At 36.7% G+C, this 14,018-nt stretch overlaps 1 protein-coding gene and 1 pseudogene across 10 annotated transcripts in view; one reads left to right on the forward strand and one right to left on the reverse strand.

Annotated features, from left to right (window-relative positions):
- Positions 1 to 14,018, forward strand: part of METTL4 (methyltransferase like 4) — a 328,604-nt gene that overhangs the window by 14,009 nt on the left and 300,577 nt on the right. For 2 of the 10 annotated variants that reach the window (XM_021096141.1, XM_021096147.1), the window contains exons 7-9: positions 817 to 923; positions 1,312 to 1,403; positions 6,917 to 8,568. In XM_021096141.1, coding sequence (XP_020951800.1) covers positions 817 to 923; positions 1,312 to 1,403; positions 6,917 to 7,062 — 345 coding nt within the window. In that variant the 3' untranslated portion in view covers positions 7,063 to 8,568. Of the gene's footprint in view, positions 1 to 816; positions 924 to 1,308; positions 1,404 to 5,583; positions 5,641 to 5,936; positions 6,606 to 6,916; positions 8,569 to 11,434; positions 12,932 to 14,018 lie in introns of those variants that run through there. The other 8 variants (XM_021096140.1, XM_021096146.1, XR_002345043.1 and 5 more) reach the window with 6 other exon arrangements.
- Positions 1,410 to 3,026, reverse strand: LOC110261175 (annotated as a pseudogene).

Genomic DNA, 14,018 nt, shown 5'->3' on the forward strand with positions numbered 1-14,018 from the left:
AAAAACAGATTTTTGTGTGCAAGGTGATAAAATGATATTTAAAGTATTTTTTAGTCCCTTATAGCTGCCCTGTCCCTTATGGTCGTCACCTGTGATAATGTGGCTCTTCAGTCAATTTCTACTCAATTTGAACTAGAAATGTGGCTAGTCCAAATTAAGCTGTGGTGCTCCTTGTAAAATATAAGTCTTTTGGATTTAAAAGACTTACTATGAAATAAAGATTATATCTCAATAATTTTTGAGTTGATTACATATTAAAATGGTAATATTTTAGGGAGTTACTGTTGTGGCACAGCAACAGTAACAAGCCTGACTAGTATCTATGAGGACATGGCCTTGCTCAGTGTGTTAAGGATCCAGCATTGCTGTGAGCTGTGGTGTAGGTCACAGACATGTCTCGGATCTTGCGTTGCTGTGGCTGTGGCGTAGGCCGGGAGCTGCAGCTCCAATTCGACCCCTAGCCTGGGAAATTCTATATGCTGTGGGTATGGCCCTAAAAAGACAACAACCACAAAAAGATAATATTTTAGATATGCTAGATTAAATTAAAATAATTAAAAATGCAATTAAAATGAATTTTGCCTCATTCTTATTTTACTTTAATGTTGATACTAGAAAATTTAAATTATATATGTGGCTTATATTTGTAGCTCACATTTTATTTTTATTGGCTAGCACTAGCCTTGAGGTTTAATAATTTCTTTTTCTTTGGTGGAAACTGTATAGTGGTAGGGGAAAAAAAAACAGCTCTTTCTTGGATATTTACAGATGTATGACTTTTTTGTTTTTGTTTTTGTTTTGACTCATTTCTGTCAGATCACCAATTCAGGAGAGTTTGTGTTCCCAATAGATTCACCACACAAAAAGCCTTATGAAGTTCTTGTACTGGGAAGAGTTCGAGAAAGAGCTGCTTTACTATTAAGGTAGGAAGGGTGATTTTTCAAAATTGTGTATGTACATTAATTTTTAGGATTTTTAAAAATTATTAACCCATGATTATTGGCTTTTCATTAATTTTTACATTTTTGAAAATCTGGAAATGGCCAGAATAGCAAAGTGTGAATGATTCAGCATGTGAAATTTTATATTATCTTTTGCTTTATCTAATGTGTAATGTCATTATTAGAAAAGAAAATTATCTGAGATGTCTTAGTACTTAAATTGTTGATTTCCATTGTTATTTCCATTCTTCAATTTATTATAAATTCAGATGCTATTTGAAAGGTGAAAAAAAAAATCAAGGCAGCTGTGGCTTATATGTAAAATACTGTCCTTTAAAATATAATTTATTTCATTGTTTTGTTTCAGTAGGAATGCAGAGGTAAAAGAGCTCTCCATTCCAGATCACAAGTTGATTGTCAGCGTTCCTTGTATTCTTCACTCACATAAGCCACCTCTTGCTGGTATGTTTTTATAAAAACAGAATTGTTATGACTTTAATTGAGAGAAGGATTGAATTTAGTATTTGAATGGTCTGTAGATTTGAAAATTAAATCAGATATGTGTTATTTTAATTAATATTCTAAAATCCTATAGCATTTATGAAATAGAGAATAAATTGGGATTTTTTGCTACTGAAAGCTTTATTGTTTCCATTTAGTCTTTGGCTTGGGAGAAGGATATAGGGGTTAAATAGCTGCCTAGTGGCATCAGGGAGAGGCTCAGGCAGAGGCTGTGACTCCAAGAGGGAGGGATATAGGCCTCTCTTTGTGCTTGAGGGTGAGCCTTTTGAAGAGGTACCTGCTCAGCCCCGCCTGGGCCTGCCAGCCCACGCTGGTTGGTTAGGTGTTGCCTGTCTTTGTCCAGGAGGTGGCTCTCCAGGAAGGCACAGAGATTGGGTTCTGTGTGGGCCTGGTTCAGGTTCTTTTCTAGGCCCATGGCAGCTTCCATGGGGTTCAGGGCTTTACCCCACTTGTCGTGTGGCTCTGTGTCCTGGGAGAGGGTGCACTGGTTTTGCATCTTCAAGAGGTGCTCAGCCAACCTCCTTCCCTGCCCCCTCCCCTGAAGGAGGGAACAGAAGCCCAGAGAGAGGTAGGTGTAGGACCCTGGCAGATGCAGGTCAACCGGGCAGCTGACTGCGGCCTCCACTTTGGTGGAATAATTCTCTTGAAATTGGCAGCTCATCGTGGTTGGCAGTAAGGAGCTAACCACAAAAAAATGGTTTGTCTGGTTCCAGAGGTTGCGACAAGAATGGAGTCTGGAGGTGATTGGTGTTTGGAAGAACCTCCGCTAAAGCGGAGACAGATCCTTATGACCACCACTAGTCTAGGGCACTGTGTAGATTAGCCTTATATTACCAAAACCTTTCCTCTTAATATGTACATTTTTAAGGTTCTCCTTACTATCCCAGTTGTTACCCTATTACTGGCCTCAAGAGAAGGAAGGCTGATGGTGCATCTGAGGACTGTACTTCTGCTCGGGCTTTATTGTATTATCAGGGCTCTATCCCTGGGTTGTTCTAAATCCAGGAGCTCAGATTAGAAGTGAGAGATGATTAGAATTCTTTTGATATTTTGTAGAAATCCTCAGTTTTATGTTGAGGTAGTGTTTGTTACTTTTCTGAACCATTGAGAGGTAATTGCTCCAGCCTGTTACTCTTACTAGTATTGATGCTTCAGTATAATGTTCATCATTTAATGAAACTAAGCAGCAAGGAATAGTTGGAAAATTTTGGCCTTTCAGACTGACTAACATGAGTTTGAATCCTGGCTCTGGTACTTGAGCAAGTTACTCTAATAGTTTTCCACCTTAAAGTTGTCATTTGAAGATGGAATAATGATATTTAATCTTTCAGAATTGTGAGAATTTGTTATATTTGAAATTCTGTAGCATATAATAGATCAGTAAATGCTAACTTTTTTTAAGTGAAAGAAAAATAAGACTGTAAATCCTTAAGAGATACTGAATTTGATTCAAAGTTTACTATTACAATTTTTTTCTTTTGAAATATGTGTTTTATTAATTTGGTGGTCCTGGGAAAAAACCCAAAACTTTCATGTTGCCATTTAGGAAACTATAGGCCATCAGCTTATCATATGATTTTGCAGAATGTGGATAGTTCATGAGCTAGGCTACTTAGGAAAGTAAATTCATATTTCCAAGAGAATGTTTGTTGGTAGCACTTAGGATTTCTGTTTTCTTAAATTGCTAATGCAGATGAGTCTTTAGTTTTAATTCATTTGAGAAATATTCAGATGTCTACCTTTTGATCCATTTTTTGACTTAGAGGGCTTCTTGGTAAATAATTGCCTTTAAACATTGGACCGTCATAGATCCTGTATGCGTTAAACACTTGACTTAAATGAAAGGTGAGACTGTACAGTTCTTTGAAGAAAAAAATTATGTTCGGCACCTGTTATATACTCAGTGGAGAAAATATAATTTGTATTCTTCTTATTTGAATTTTCTTTATCATTTGGTGAATACCAAAGCTCAATTCAAGATGTGTCTTAGGGACTATTTTTTTACTTAAAAAAATCCAGAAGCCAAGGCCCAAAGCCTTTCATTCCCAAGTGATATTTAAACTATTTATCAATTTTTAAAAATTAATATATTTAAGTATAGCCTTAAGATACAGGGTTTTATAAAAATAGTGATTAAAATTAGTCTTTTATTAATACTAATAAAAATTAGTATTACAGCCTATATTTATAAAATGCGTTTGTGCCATATTCCCAGTAGAGAGCAGCACAAACACGTATTTTGGCATTGAGAATATTTAAAGAGAAAAGTGAGATTTTTTTTTGAGAAAAAAAACCTGCATGACTCAATATATGCAATTCTTATGTTTTGGTTAAGTACTTATAGACAAAAGTATTTGTAATCCTTTATTTTTGAGTTATTGGATAGCAAGTGCCTGTCTTTTAGGTATAGAGCTACACAAATTAAAAGCAACTTTAAGCTTTCTGTGATATATTTTACTCTGAAATCATAACCCTAGGATTTGGGATAATACATGTTCTGTATATAATGCTTAAAAGTTTTATATGTAAATGTTCTTAAAATGCCTTATGAAAATTCACAAAATGAAACATTCTCTTTTGCTTCTGCAATCACAAAAATTTTTTTGACAAGTTTTAAGTTGTTATTTCTACTGAAAAATGTGAAAAACACCAAGTTGGCAGCATATTCATTTCAGAATGATACATTTACTCCTTTTTTTTCTATTTACTCTTTTTAAGTCTTGAACTTTCTTCTTATAGATTTAAACATAAGCCAACAATAGCTATGGCTTGCAACCTAACATAAATGTATAATATTTAAAGTTTAAAGATTTAAGGTAGGAGAATCATGATTTTTTAAAAAAATTAAAGTATAGTTGATTTACAAAAAAAAGTATTTGGATCAATCTTTTGTTTTATATATTGTACCTCAGAGGAATTTCTACTCCTTTTTACTATTTTACTAAGAGTTTTTATCTGAGGAGCTAAATATAGTTTGATGAGATTTTATGCACTGATGTTGAACACCTCCTCCCTGCCTCAGCCTGCCCCTTGCTCCAAAGCAAAAGGATAATGACTGGCTATGTGTAGATTACTTTCTCTCCATTGGTTAGAAATACGTTTTACTAGTGTCAGTTGTTATGTAATTATCTATATATGTCATCTCAAATTTATACATTTGAATTTATGTTTTAAATTGATACAACGTTGTATTAGTTTCAGGTGTACAGTGTTATGATTTGATATATATGTACACATACATATATGTATATTTCCTGATCATAATAAGTCTACACATAGTTAACAAAATTTTTTTTTCTTGTGATGAGAACTTTTAAGATCTTACATTTTCTTTTAAATTGATGTTTAAGGTTAGTAAGAATAAAACATTTCCATTCATTTTCCTTTGTTTGCTTTGTTTTGAAATTAAACATATGTGGTTAATGTTATAAAAACATTACTCTGTTTTCTATTTTTCTCAATTAGAAAGGAAAAAAGCCATGAAGAAATGTTACACTGATAAAACAGGAGGCAGTAAATGGGTTTAGGTTTTATGCATTTTTCCACTCCAAGTACCTGGCCATCTTTTTCTATGAGACTGTGAACTCTTAGAATACTGGGATATCTGTTTCATTTGTTAAGTTTCATAGCACTTACTATAATGGGTGCTCAGAAATAGTAAATGTTTTTCACTGGCTGACTCCAGTTTAGATTGCAGTTTAAAATTCCAATTTAGAGTTGCTGACATCTTTATACCAAAAAACCTGAACAAACAAGCAAAACCAAAATACCAAAGCCTTGCTTCAGTATAACCTTAGACAAGTGAATTGAGGCCAGTAAGACTTTGAATTCATGGGGCAAAAATGGAAAAGTGATATAAAAGTTTATTGTCCTCTAAGACTCTGGGGAAATCTTTCTGTTTCAAGTTTAGTAGCATTTAATTATATACTTGTATAGGGACTAGAAGTCTCATGTCAGAAGGTATCAGAGCTCAAATTTGAGTTTGGTTGCGTTATAGACAATGAATGGTTTTTTTTAAAAAAGTTTTATTGAAATAAAGTTAATTTACAAGGCTGTGATAGTTTCTGCTGTCTAGCAAAGTGACCCAGTCTTACGTATACCCATATCCATTCTCTTTCAGATTTTAATTCTTTGATTTTTGATAAATTGGACCAGTGCTTTCAGACAAATAAATAATTATTTTATCTTTTATCTTTTGTCTTTTTTTTTTTTTTTTTTTGGTTGTTGTTGTTGCTATTTTTTGGGCCGCTCCCGTGGCATATGGAGGTTCCCAGGCTAGGGGTCCAATCGGAGCTGTAGCCACCGGCCTACGCCAGAGCCACAGCAACGCGGGATCCGAGCCGCGTCTGCAACCTACACCACAGCTCACGGCAACGCCGGATCGTTAACCCACTGAGCAAGGGCAGGGACCGAACCCTCAACCTCATGGTTCCTAGTCGGATTCGTTAACCACTGTGCCACGACGGGAACTCCTATTTTATCTTTTAAATCTAACCTAGATCAAGTATTCCCAAGGAACCCTTCCTAAAGATAATTTGATGGACTACTTCTAAGCTCAGTCTTATATAGCAATTAAGAACTAAATTTTGTCTGTTTTAATGACTTTTCATCGCTGAATTGTTATTTTCATACCAGTTCCTGTAGTAGAATATACATATACAAAAAAATATAGCTAACTGGCAACATGATCAAGGTTAAATTGATTTCAATATTTGTCATTCAAATGAGCATGTGCTTTAAAAAAAAAGCTTCTACGCATATTCTGTTCTTTCTGTTCATGTACATCACAACTATTTAGCTAACATGTAGATGACTTTTCCCAACAAAATATAATTTTCAGTAGTTACGAATACATTGAATAAAGAATACTTAACTGAGGTGATAATATGATGAAATTTTTAGGTAAAGAAGGATCTCTAATTTGGAAGTGCAGGAATGTTCTCAGTACTACAAGGTTATAGCTGAGGAGGTAATGTTATTTGTTAGTTATATGTCTAAATATTTCCATATGTGTACAACTCTTACATTAAAGTATATGTTTGCAGAGACTTAGTTTTAAAGCGGGTTGTCTTTGTATTGTTCCTGAAGACTTTTTTTCATGCATGGATTACATTTATTAAAAAATAAATTAAGTCGGTACTCAGGAGATCTGTCAGCATTATTGGAAAACTGAAAAGTCACCTGTGTGGGTGTTAAAATCCTCATTTCTCATCTACAAATGAAAACCGATAAATCAGGAACTATTGAAAGTTCTGATGATATTGTTCCCAATCTCGAGGGTGCTTATTTCAAATGACTTTCTAACTATAAATAGTGAAGCCTGTGATGAAATCTTGAAATTAATTTGCTATTTTTTTTTTAAGGAAACATCCTCACTTTTCTCCTCTTAACTGCTAAAGGAAATTGATTCCTTTCTTAATAATAATTTTTGTGTTTTTTCTCTTTTTGGACAGAGGTTCTAAAAGACTATATCAAGCCAGAGGGGGAATATTTGGAGTTGTTTGCTCGAAATTTACAGCCAGGTTGGACTAGTTGGGGCAATGAAGTTCTCAAATTTCAACACATGGATTATTTTGTTGCTCTGGAGTCTAGAAGCTGACTATGGCTCTTAAAATTGAGTTTTTTCTTCTGTTTTCCTCACCTTTTCTCCCTTCATTATAATTGATTTTTCCTTTTATTACCAACCAGTATGCTTAGAAATGTAAACAGGACTTGGATTTTTAGCAAAATGACTAAACGTGACTAGCCTTCATGTAATTTTGAAATGAATTTTGCTGCAGTTGTGCTAGTATTCCACATTATTCTGGACTCACTACAAATAAAGAGGTAAGCTGTTAGAAAGACGGCAAGACTTTGTTGTTGAAAAAATTCAGAAAGCATGCACTGTGGACCAGAGATGATAATTCTAACTGTGGAAGTATGTTGTTTGGCCCATGTAGTGGTGTAAAAAATTTTTAAACCATCATTCTAAAAAATCAGGAAATTTCACAGAGAAGTCAAGATTTCTGCCTTTCTTTAAACTTGAGAAACCTTAGCTCCACTGTGTCCTCTCTTCTTTCCTGGCATCAGTCTGTGGGATCCAGTGCTGACAGCTCACTTGGGAGGGGCCGTATACTCTCCAGTTTAGTACAGTAATGCTAGCCCCATGCCACTTACTTATATTGTCTTCTCAGCTCCTGTAAAACCCAAACGTAGAACTTCTAGTATACTGTTACATTATGGAAAAAGTATTCAGAGACCTGCCAAATACTGCATCATTGTACTAATAAATTCATGAAACATTTTTTGGAGCTGCCCCCCCACCCCCTGCACATCATGTGTAAGTTACCAGGCCAGGGATTGAACTACTCATGCCACAGCAGCAACCCAAGCCACTGCAGTGACAACCCTGGATCCTTAACCTGTTGTGCCACAAGGGAGCTCCTGGAGGGTTTTAAATTGCATTTATGGTCACTTTTCCAGTACTTCTTAGTTTTGCTTGTTTTTCTAGAAGAAAAGAAATTCTTATAATGATGTCAGAAAGTAAACAATGTTTATGGTTTTGAAAAATTTTTATATCATTTATAGATTTTCTACAAATGAATATTTGTTTACTGAGTAAGATATTTTTACTGAAATGATTCTTTGAAAAGTAAGCTGATTATGTATAACCTTTAAAAATTTTTTTGAGATATGACTTTCACATAATAAAATTCTCCACTTTTCAGTGTAGATGTCAGTGAGTTCCGAAAACATACAATTGTCTGTCTACCACTGTAATCATAATATAGAACCTTTCCTTTACTCCCCCCTTCCCCCCCAAAAAAAAACCCTCACGTGTCCCTTTGTGGTCAATCCCATCCTTCCACCCTTGGCCCTTGGCAAATAATGATTTGTTTTCTACCATTATTTTTGCTTTTTTAGAATTTCATGTAAATGGGATAATAGAGTATATAATCTGTCGTGTTTGGCTTCTTTCACTTAATATTTTGAGAAAAGTATTTATACTGTTTACAGATTTTCTACACATATTTATCTGCTAAGTAAAATGTTAGATTGAAATGATTATCTGTCAAGGTTGCCAATTTATTTACTGATTTTGCCAAATAAAAATGTTATTTTTGAAGTTTGTTCATTCTTTGAGTGTGTAGTAATAGTGTCAGAGACTTAGCTTTGTACTTATAGAGATATTCTAACTTGTTATTTAAAAGGAAAAAGACATTAAACTTGAAGCCACCTTCTCATAAAGTCATTTGAAACTCTTCAGACTGTGGTATTTATAGATTTTATGTAGTTTGTGGAAATATTTAATTCTCACCAAGTTTTTGGATTTCTAATTTTGCATCAGGAATATTGATACTTGAGAGAAAAAGAATTTTTTTTTTTTTTTTTTTTTTTTGGCTATATCCAAGGCATATCGAAGTTCCTGGGCCAAGAACAGAATACAAACCGCAGCTGCGACCTATATCACATCTGCAGCAATGTTAGATCCTTAATCCACTGAGTGGGGCTGGGGATTGAACCCATGCTGCACCACAGTGGGAACTCTGAAAAAGACAACACTGGATCTTTAACCTGCTGTACTACAGTGGGAACTCCAAAAAAAGACAGTTTTTATTCACTGAGTCTTGTATTCAAGAGGCAGAAGTTCTAGTCTTAGTTCTGCTCCTAAGGTATACACTTCTGGGCCTTGTTTGTAACATGTTTATTTATTGGGCTCTTTTTTGAACAAAGGGTAATTTTGTGAAATAAAATAATAACATACTTTGTAAGAACAGAAAGGCCAGACTAAGAGTATTGAACTTTGATTTCATCACTGATTAGTTTTAGCCACCTGACCAAATGAACTTTATTATTCAGTTTATCTCATATTATATTTTCATTCAGAGCTTCTCATGCTACCTTTAAAACTTGTAAGGATTTTTTCTTTTCTGCCATATTCTTTTTATAGTCATAAGATCTTTTAGGACTCTTGGAAATACTCAGGCAAAGGGATAGAGCTAACAGTTGTTGAAGAGTGAATGTTACTGCACAGCAAGGTGACCCCGTCACACATACATGTATACATTCTTTCATTCTCACATTATCAGGCTCCAAGACAAGTGACCAGACCTAGTTCCCAGTCCTATACAGCAGGATCCCCTTGTTTATCCATTCCAAAGGCAATAGTTTGCATCTATTAACCCCAGATTCCTGGTCCCTCCCACTCTCTCCTCCTCCCTCTTGGCAACTACAAGTCTGTTCTCCATGTCCATGATTTTCTTTTCTGTGGAAAGGTTCACTTGTGCCATATCTTAGAATCCAGATATAAGCAAAGTCATGTGGTATTTTGTCTTTCTCTTTCTGACTTACTTCACTTAGTACGAGAATCTCTAATTCTATCCATGTTGCTGCAAATGGCATGATTTTGTTCTTTATGATGGCTGAGTAGTATTCCATCATGTATATATACCACATCTTCTGAATCCAATCATCTGTCGATGGATATTTATGTTGTTTCCATGTCTTGGCTATTGTGAATGGTGTGCAATGAACACGCGGGTGCGTGTGTCTTTTTCAAGGAAAGTTTTGTCTGGGTATGTGCCCATGAGTGGGATTGCTGTGTCATATGGGAGTTCTATGTATAGTTTTCTAAGGTGCCTCCATACTGTTTTCCATTGTTGTACCAATTTACATTCACCAACAGTGTAGGAGGGTTCCCTTTTCTCCACAGCCTCTCCAGCATTTGTTATTTGTGGATTTATTAATGACAGCCAGTCTGACTGGTATGAGGTCTCGTAGTAGTTTTGATTTGTATTTCTCTAATACTCAGTGATGTTGAGCATTTTTTCATGTGCTTGTTGGCCATCTGTATATCTTTGGAGAAATGTCTCTTCAGATCTTTTGCCCATTTTTCCGTTGGGTTGTTGGCTTTTTGCTGCTGAGTTGTATAAATTGTTTGTATATTTTTATTTTATTTTATTTTTTGTTGTTGTCTTTTTGCCATTTCTTGGGCTGCTCCCACAGCGTATGGAGGTTCCCAGGCTAGGGGTCCAATTGGAGCTGTAGCTGCCAGCCTACACCAGAGCCACAGCAATGCCAGATTTGAGCCACATCTGCAATCTACACCACAGCCCATGGCAATGCCAGATCCACAACCCACTGAGCAAGGCCAGGGATTGAACCTGCAACCAACCCCATGGTTCCTAGTCAGATTCGTTAACCACTGAGCCACGACGAGAACTCCTGTTTGTATATTTTAGTGATTAAGCCCTGTCAGTCGCATCGTTTGGAACTATTTTCTCCCATTCTGTAAGTTATCTTTTTATGGTTTCCTTTGCTGTGCAAAACCTTGTCAGTTTGATTAGGTTCCATTGGTTTATTTTTGCTTTTATTTCTGTTGCTTTGGGAGACTGACCTGTCAGTCAGTGATTTTTTTTTTTTTTTTTCTTTTTTAGGGCTGCACTTGTGGCATATGGAGATTCCCAGGCTAGGGGTCAAATCAGAGCTATAGCTGCCAGCCTATACCACAGCCACAGCATTGCCAGGTCTGAGATGAGTCTGTGATCTATACCACATCTCCTGGCAACGCCGGATCCTTAACCCACTGAGTGAGGCCAGGGATCCAACCCGCAATCTCATGGTTCCTGGTCAGATTCGTTTCTGCTGCGCCACAACGGGAACTCTGAACCTCAGGTTTTTTAGCTATTATTTTTTGTTTGGGGTGTTAGATATGTCTCTTTGCCTTAGTCTCTCCATCCATAGATATGGGCAATAATAATACCTCATAGAATTATTATGAGGATTAAATTAGTTAATACATGTCAGGCACTTATTTATTAAGTACTCAATAAATGATTGGACCTCTTGCATATTTTTCAATTTCAGATTAAAAAAAAGATTCTCTATCGCAGTGGGTGCTCACAGTGAGGGGATTCACCTGAGTATCATCCTTAGAATTTTTCCGTCTAAACATTGTATTTTCTTAATCTTTTTTTTTTTTTTTTTTTGAGGTCAGATTTCCTAGTCTGCAACTGTATATGAGGAAGCTTTGAAATCTTCCTTCAGTCTCACTGTGGTCCTGCCTGAAAACAAAGAATTAAGCACAAATGAAAACAAAGGCCACACGTGGCTTTGGGCTTCAACTCTTGATGGCATACTGCCATGCTGACTCTGAGCTGCCAGCTATTCTACATTGTTATTTGATGACTTCCACAGGTGGTTAATTGGTGACCTTTCTGATGTTTCTTCTATATTCAGAGACCTTAGGCTCATGCCCCATTCATTTTGGTTCAAAATAGATCTGTTGAACTTTGCTGGAGATGACAGGAACTTCATCTTTATGTAAAACATCTGTGGGCTGAATGTTTGTGTCTCCCAAAATTCATGGGCTGAAACCCTAACCATCAATGTCATGGTGTTTGGAGCCACCTCCAAATATTTGGAACCTTTAGGAAGTAATTATGGTAGATCAGATCCTTAAGAGTATAGCCCTCATGATGGTATTAATCCTTTATAAGAAAAGGAAGAGAGCTGATTCTCTTCCTCTGCATGTGAGCACCGAGGATTGGCTATGTGAGGGTAGAACCAGGAAGGGGGCTTTCACCAAGTACTTGACCAAGAACCAGACCACACTGGCACTCTGATCTTGGACTTCCACCTTCCAGAACTGAGAAATAAATGTCGTTAAAGCCAAATTACCAGTCTATGGTAATTTGTTATAGCAGCCTGGAACTGACTTAGCCACCCCTGGGGTTTTCCAGTGGGTAAGGTACAGACCATGTAAATAAAGCCTGTTTCTTCAAATGATCCAAAAGGCATCAGTGGGCAATAGGTTTCTTCTCTTGAGTGTCAAACGTTTGAGAGAGACCAGCATCACTGGGCTGGTGGTCCCCTTGGAGGAGGTCAGAGGCTAGTCGCCAAAGCACATCTGAGCCTTGTTTTTGCTGCTACCTTTGCTTTGTTCTTACTGTAGGCTTTGTCTACCTTGTCCTGTTAGTCACCCAAATTCTGTGGCTGAAACTCACTCTTAGCGGAAAACCCTAGGCTCCCACATCTTACCTTTTCAGGCTTGGTATTCCAGAGACATATCTTTAGCAAATTTTTATGTATTCAGCTTTTCCTTGAGATGTTGGGTTTTCTGCTGATTCAGAGGAGGATTGTAATTGCCTTAAAGAGCTTTCCCTTCCTTGAAGATTCTGCTCAGTTCACCTCATTTGACCTGTATCATGTACCACTAGCACACCACAGCATTGTTGGCAAAGTTTTCTGGGTCTCAGAGTTATTTTATTTCAGTTGTGTCAGTTTATCCTCAAAGCGATCTTATGAAGTTATAGTTATAATGAGGGAACAGGTTCCTAGAAGCAAGCTGACATGGCTAATAGGTGATAACCAAGACTTGAATTCTATTCTCTTTCCTAAATTAAGACATTTTACCCATCGCAAGAACTGAAATTGAAACTGTGATTAAAAAACTTCCAACAGGAATTCCCATCGTGGCGCAGTGGTTAACGAATCCGACTAGGAACCGTGAGGTTTCGGGTTTGGTCCCTGCCCTTGCTCAGTGGGTTAACGATCCGACGTTGCCATGAGCTGTGGTGTAGGTTGCAGACACGGCTCGGATCCTGCATTGCTGTGGCTCTGGCGTAGGCCGGTGGCTACAGCTCCGATTCAACCCCTAGCCTGGGAACCTCCATATGCCACGGGAGTGGCCCAAAAAAATAGCAACAACAACAACAACAAAAGACAAAAAAAAAAAAAAAAGACAAAACAACAACAACAACAACAACAACAACAAAAAAACTTCCAACAAACAAAAGTCCAGGACCAGATGGTTTCACAGGCGAATTCTATCAAACATTTAGAGAAGAGCTAACACCTCTCCTTCTGAAACTATTTCAGAAAATTGCAGAAGAAGGGATACTCCCAAACTCATTCTATGAGGCCACCGTCACCCTGGTACCAAAACCAGACAAAGACTCCACAAAAAAAGAAAACTACAGGCCAATATCACTGATGAACATCAATGCAAAAATCCTCAACAAAATACTAGCAAACCGCATCCAACAATACATTAAAAGTATTGTATAGCATGATCAAGTGGGATTTATCCCAGGGATGCAAGAGTTCTTCAATATCCGCAAATCCATCAGTGTGATACACCACATTAACAAACTGAAGAATAAAAACCATATGATCCTCTCAATAGACGTGGAAAAAGCCTTTGACAAAATCCAACACCCATTTCTGATAAAAACCCTTCAGAAAGTGGGCATAGAGGGAACATACCTCAACATGATAAAGGCCATATATGACAAACCCACAGCAAACATCATTCTCAATGGTGAAAAGCTGAAAGAATTCCTGCTGAGATCAGGAACAAGACAAGGATGTCCGCTCTCGCCATTACTCTTCAATATAGTTCTGGAAGTCCTGGCCACAGCAATCAGAGAAGTAAAAGAAATAAAAGGAATCCAAATTGGAAAGGAAGAAGTAAAACTATCGCTATTTGCAGATGACATGATACTATACCTAGAGAATCCTAAAGACTCTACCAGAAAACTGTTAGAGCTTATCCATGAATTTGGCAAAGTTGCA

This window comes from Sus scrofa, chromosome 6, assembly GCF_000003025.6.
Source record: "Sus scrofa isolate TJ Tabasco breed Duroc chromosome 6, Sscrofa11.1, whole genome shotgun sequence".
Taxonomy (NCBI): Eukaryota; Metazoa; Chordata; class Mammalia; order Artiodactyla; family Suidae; genus Sus; species Sus scrofa.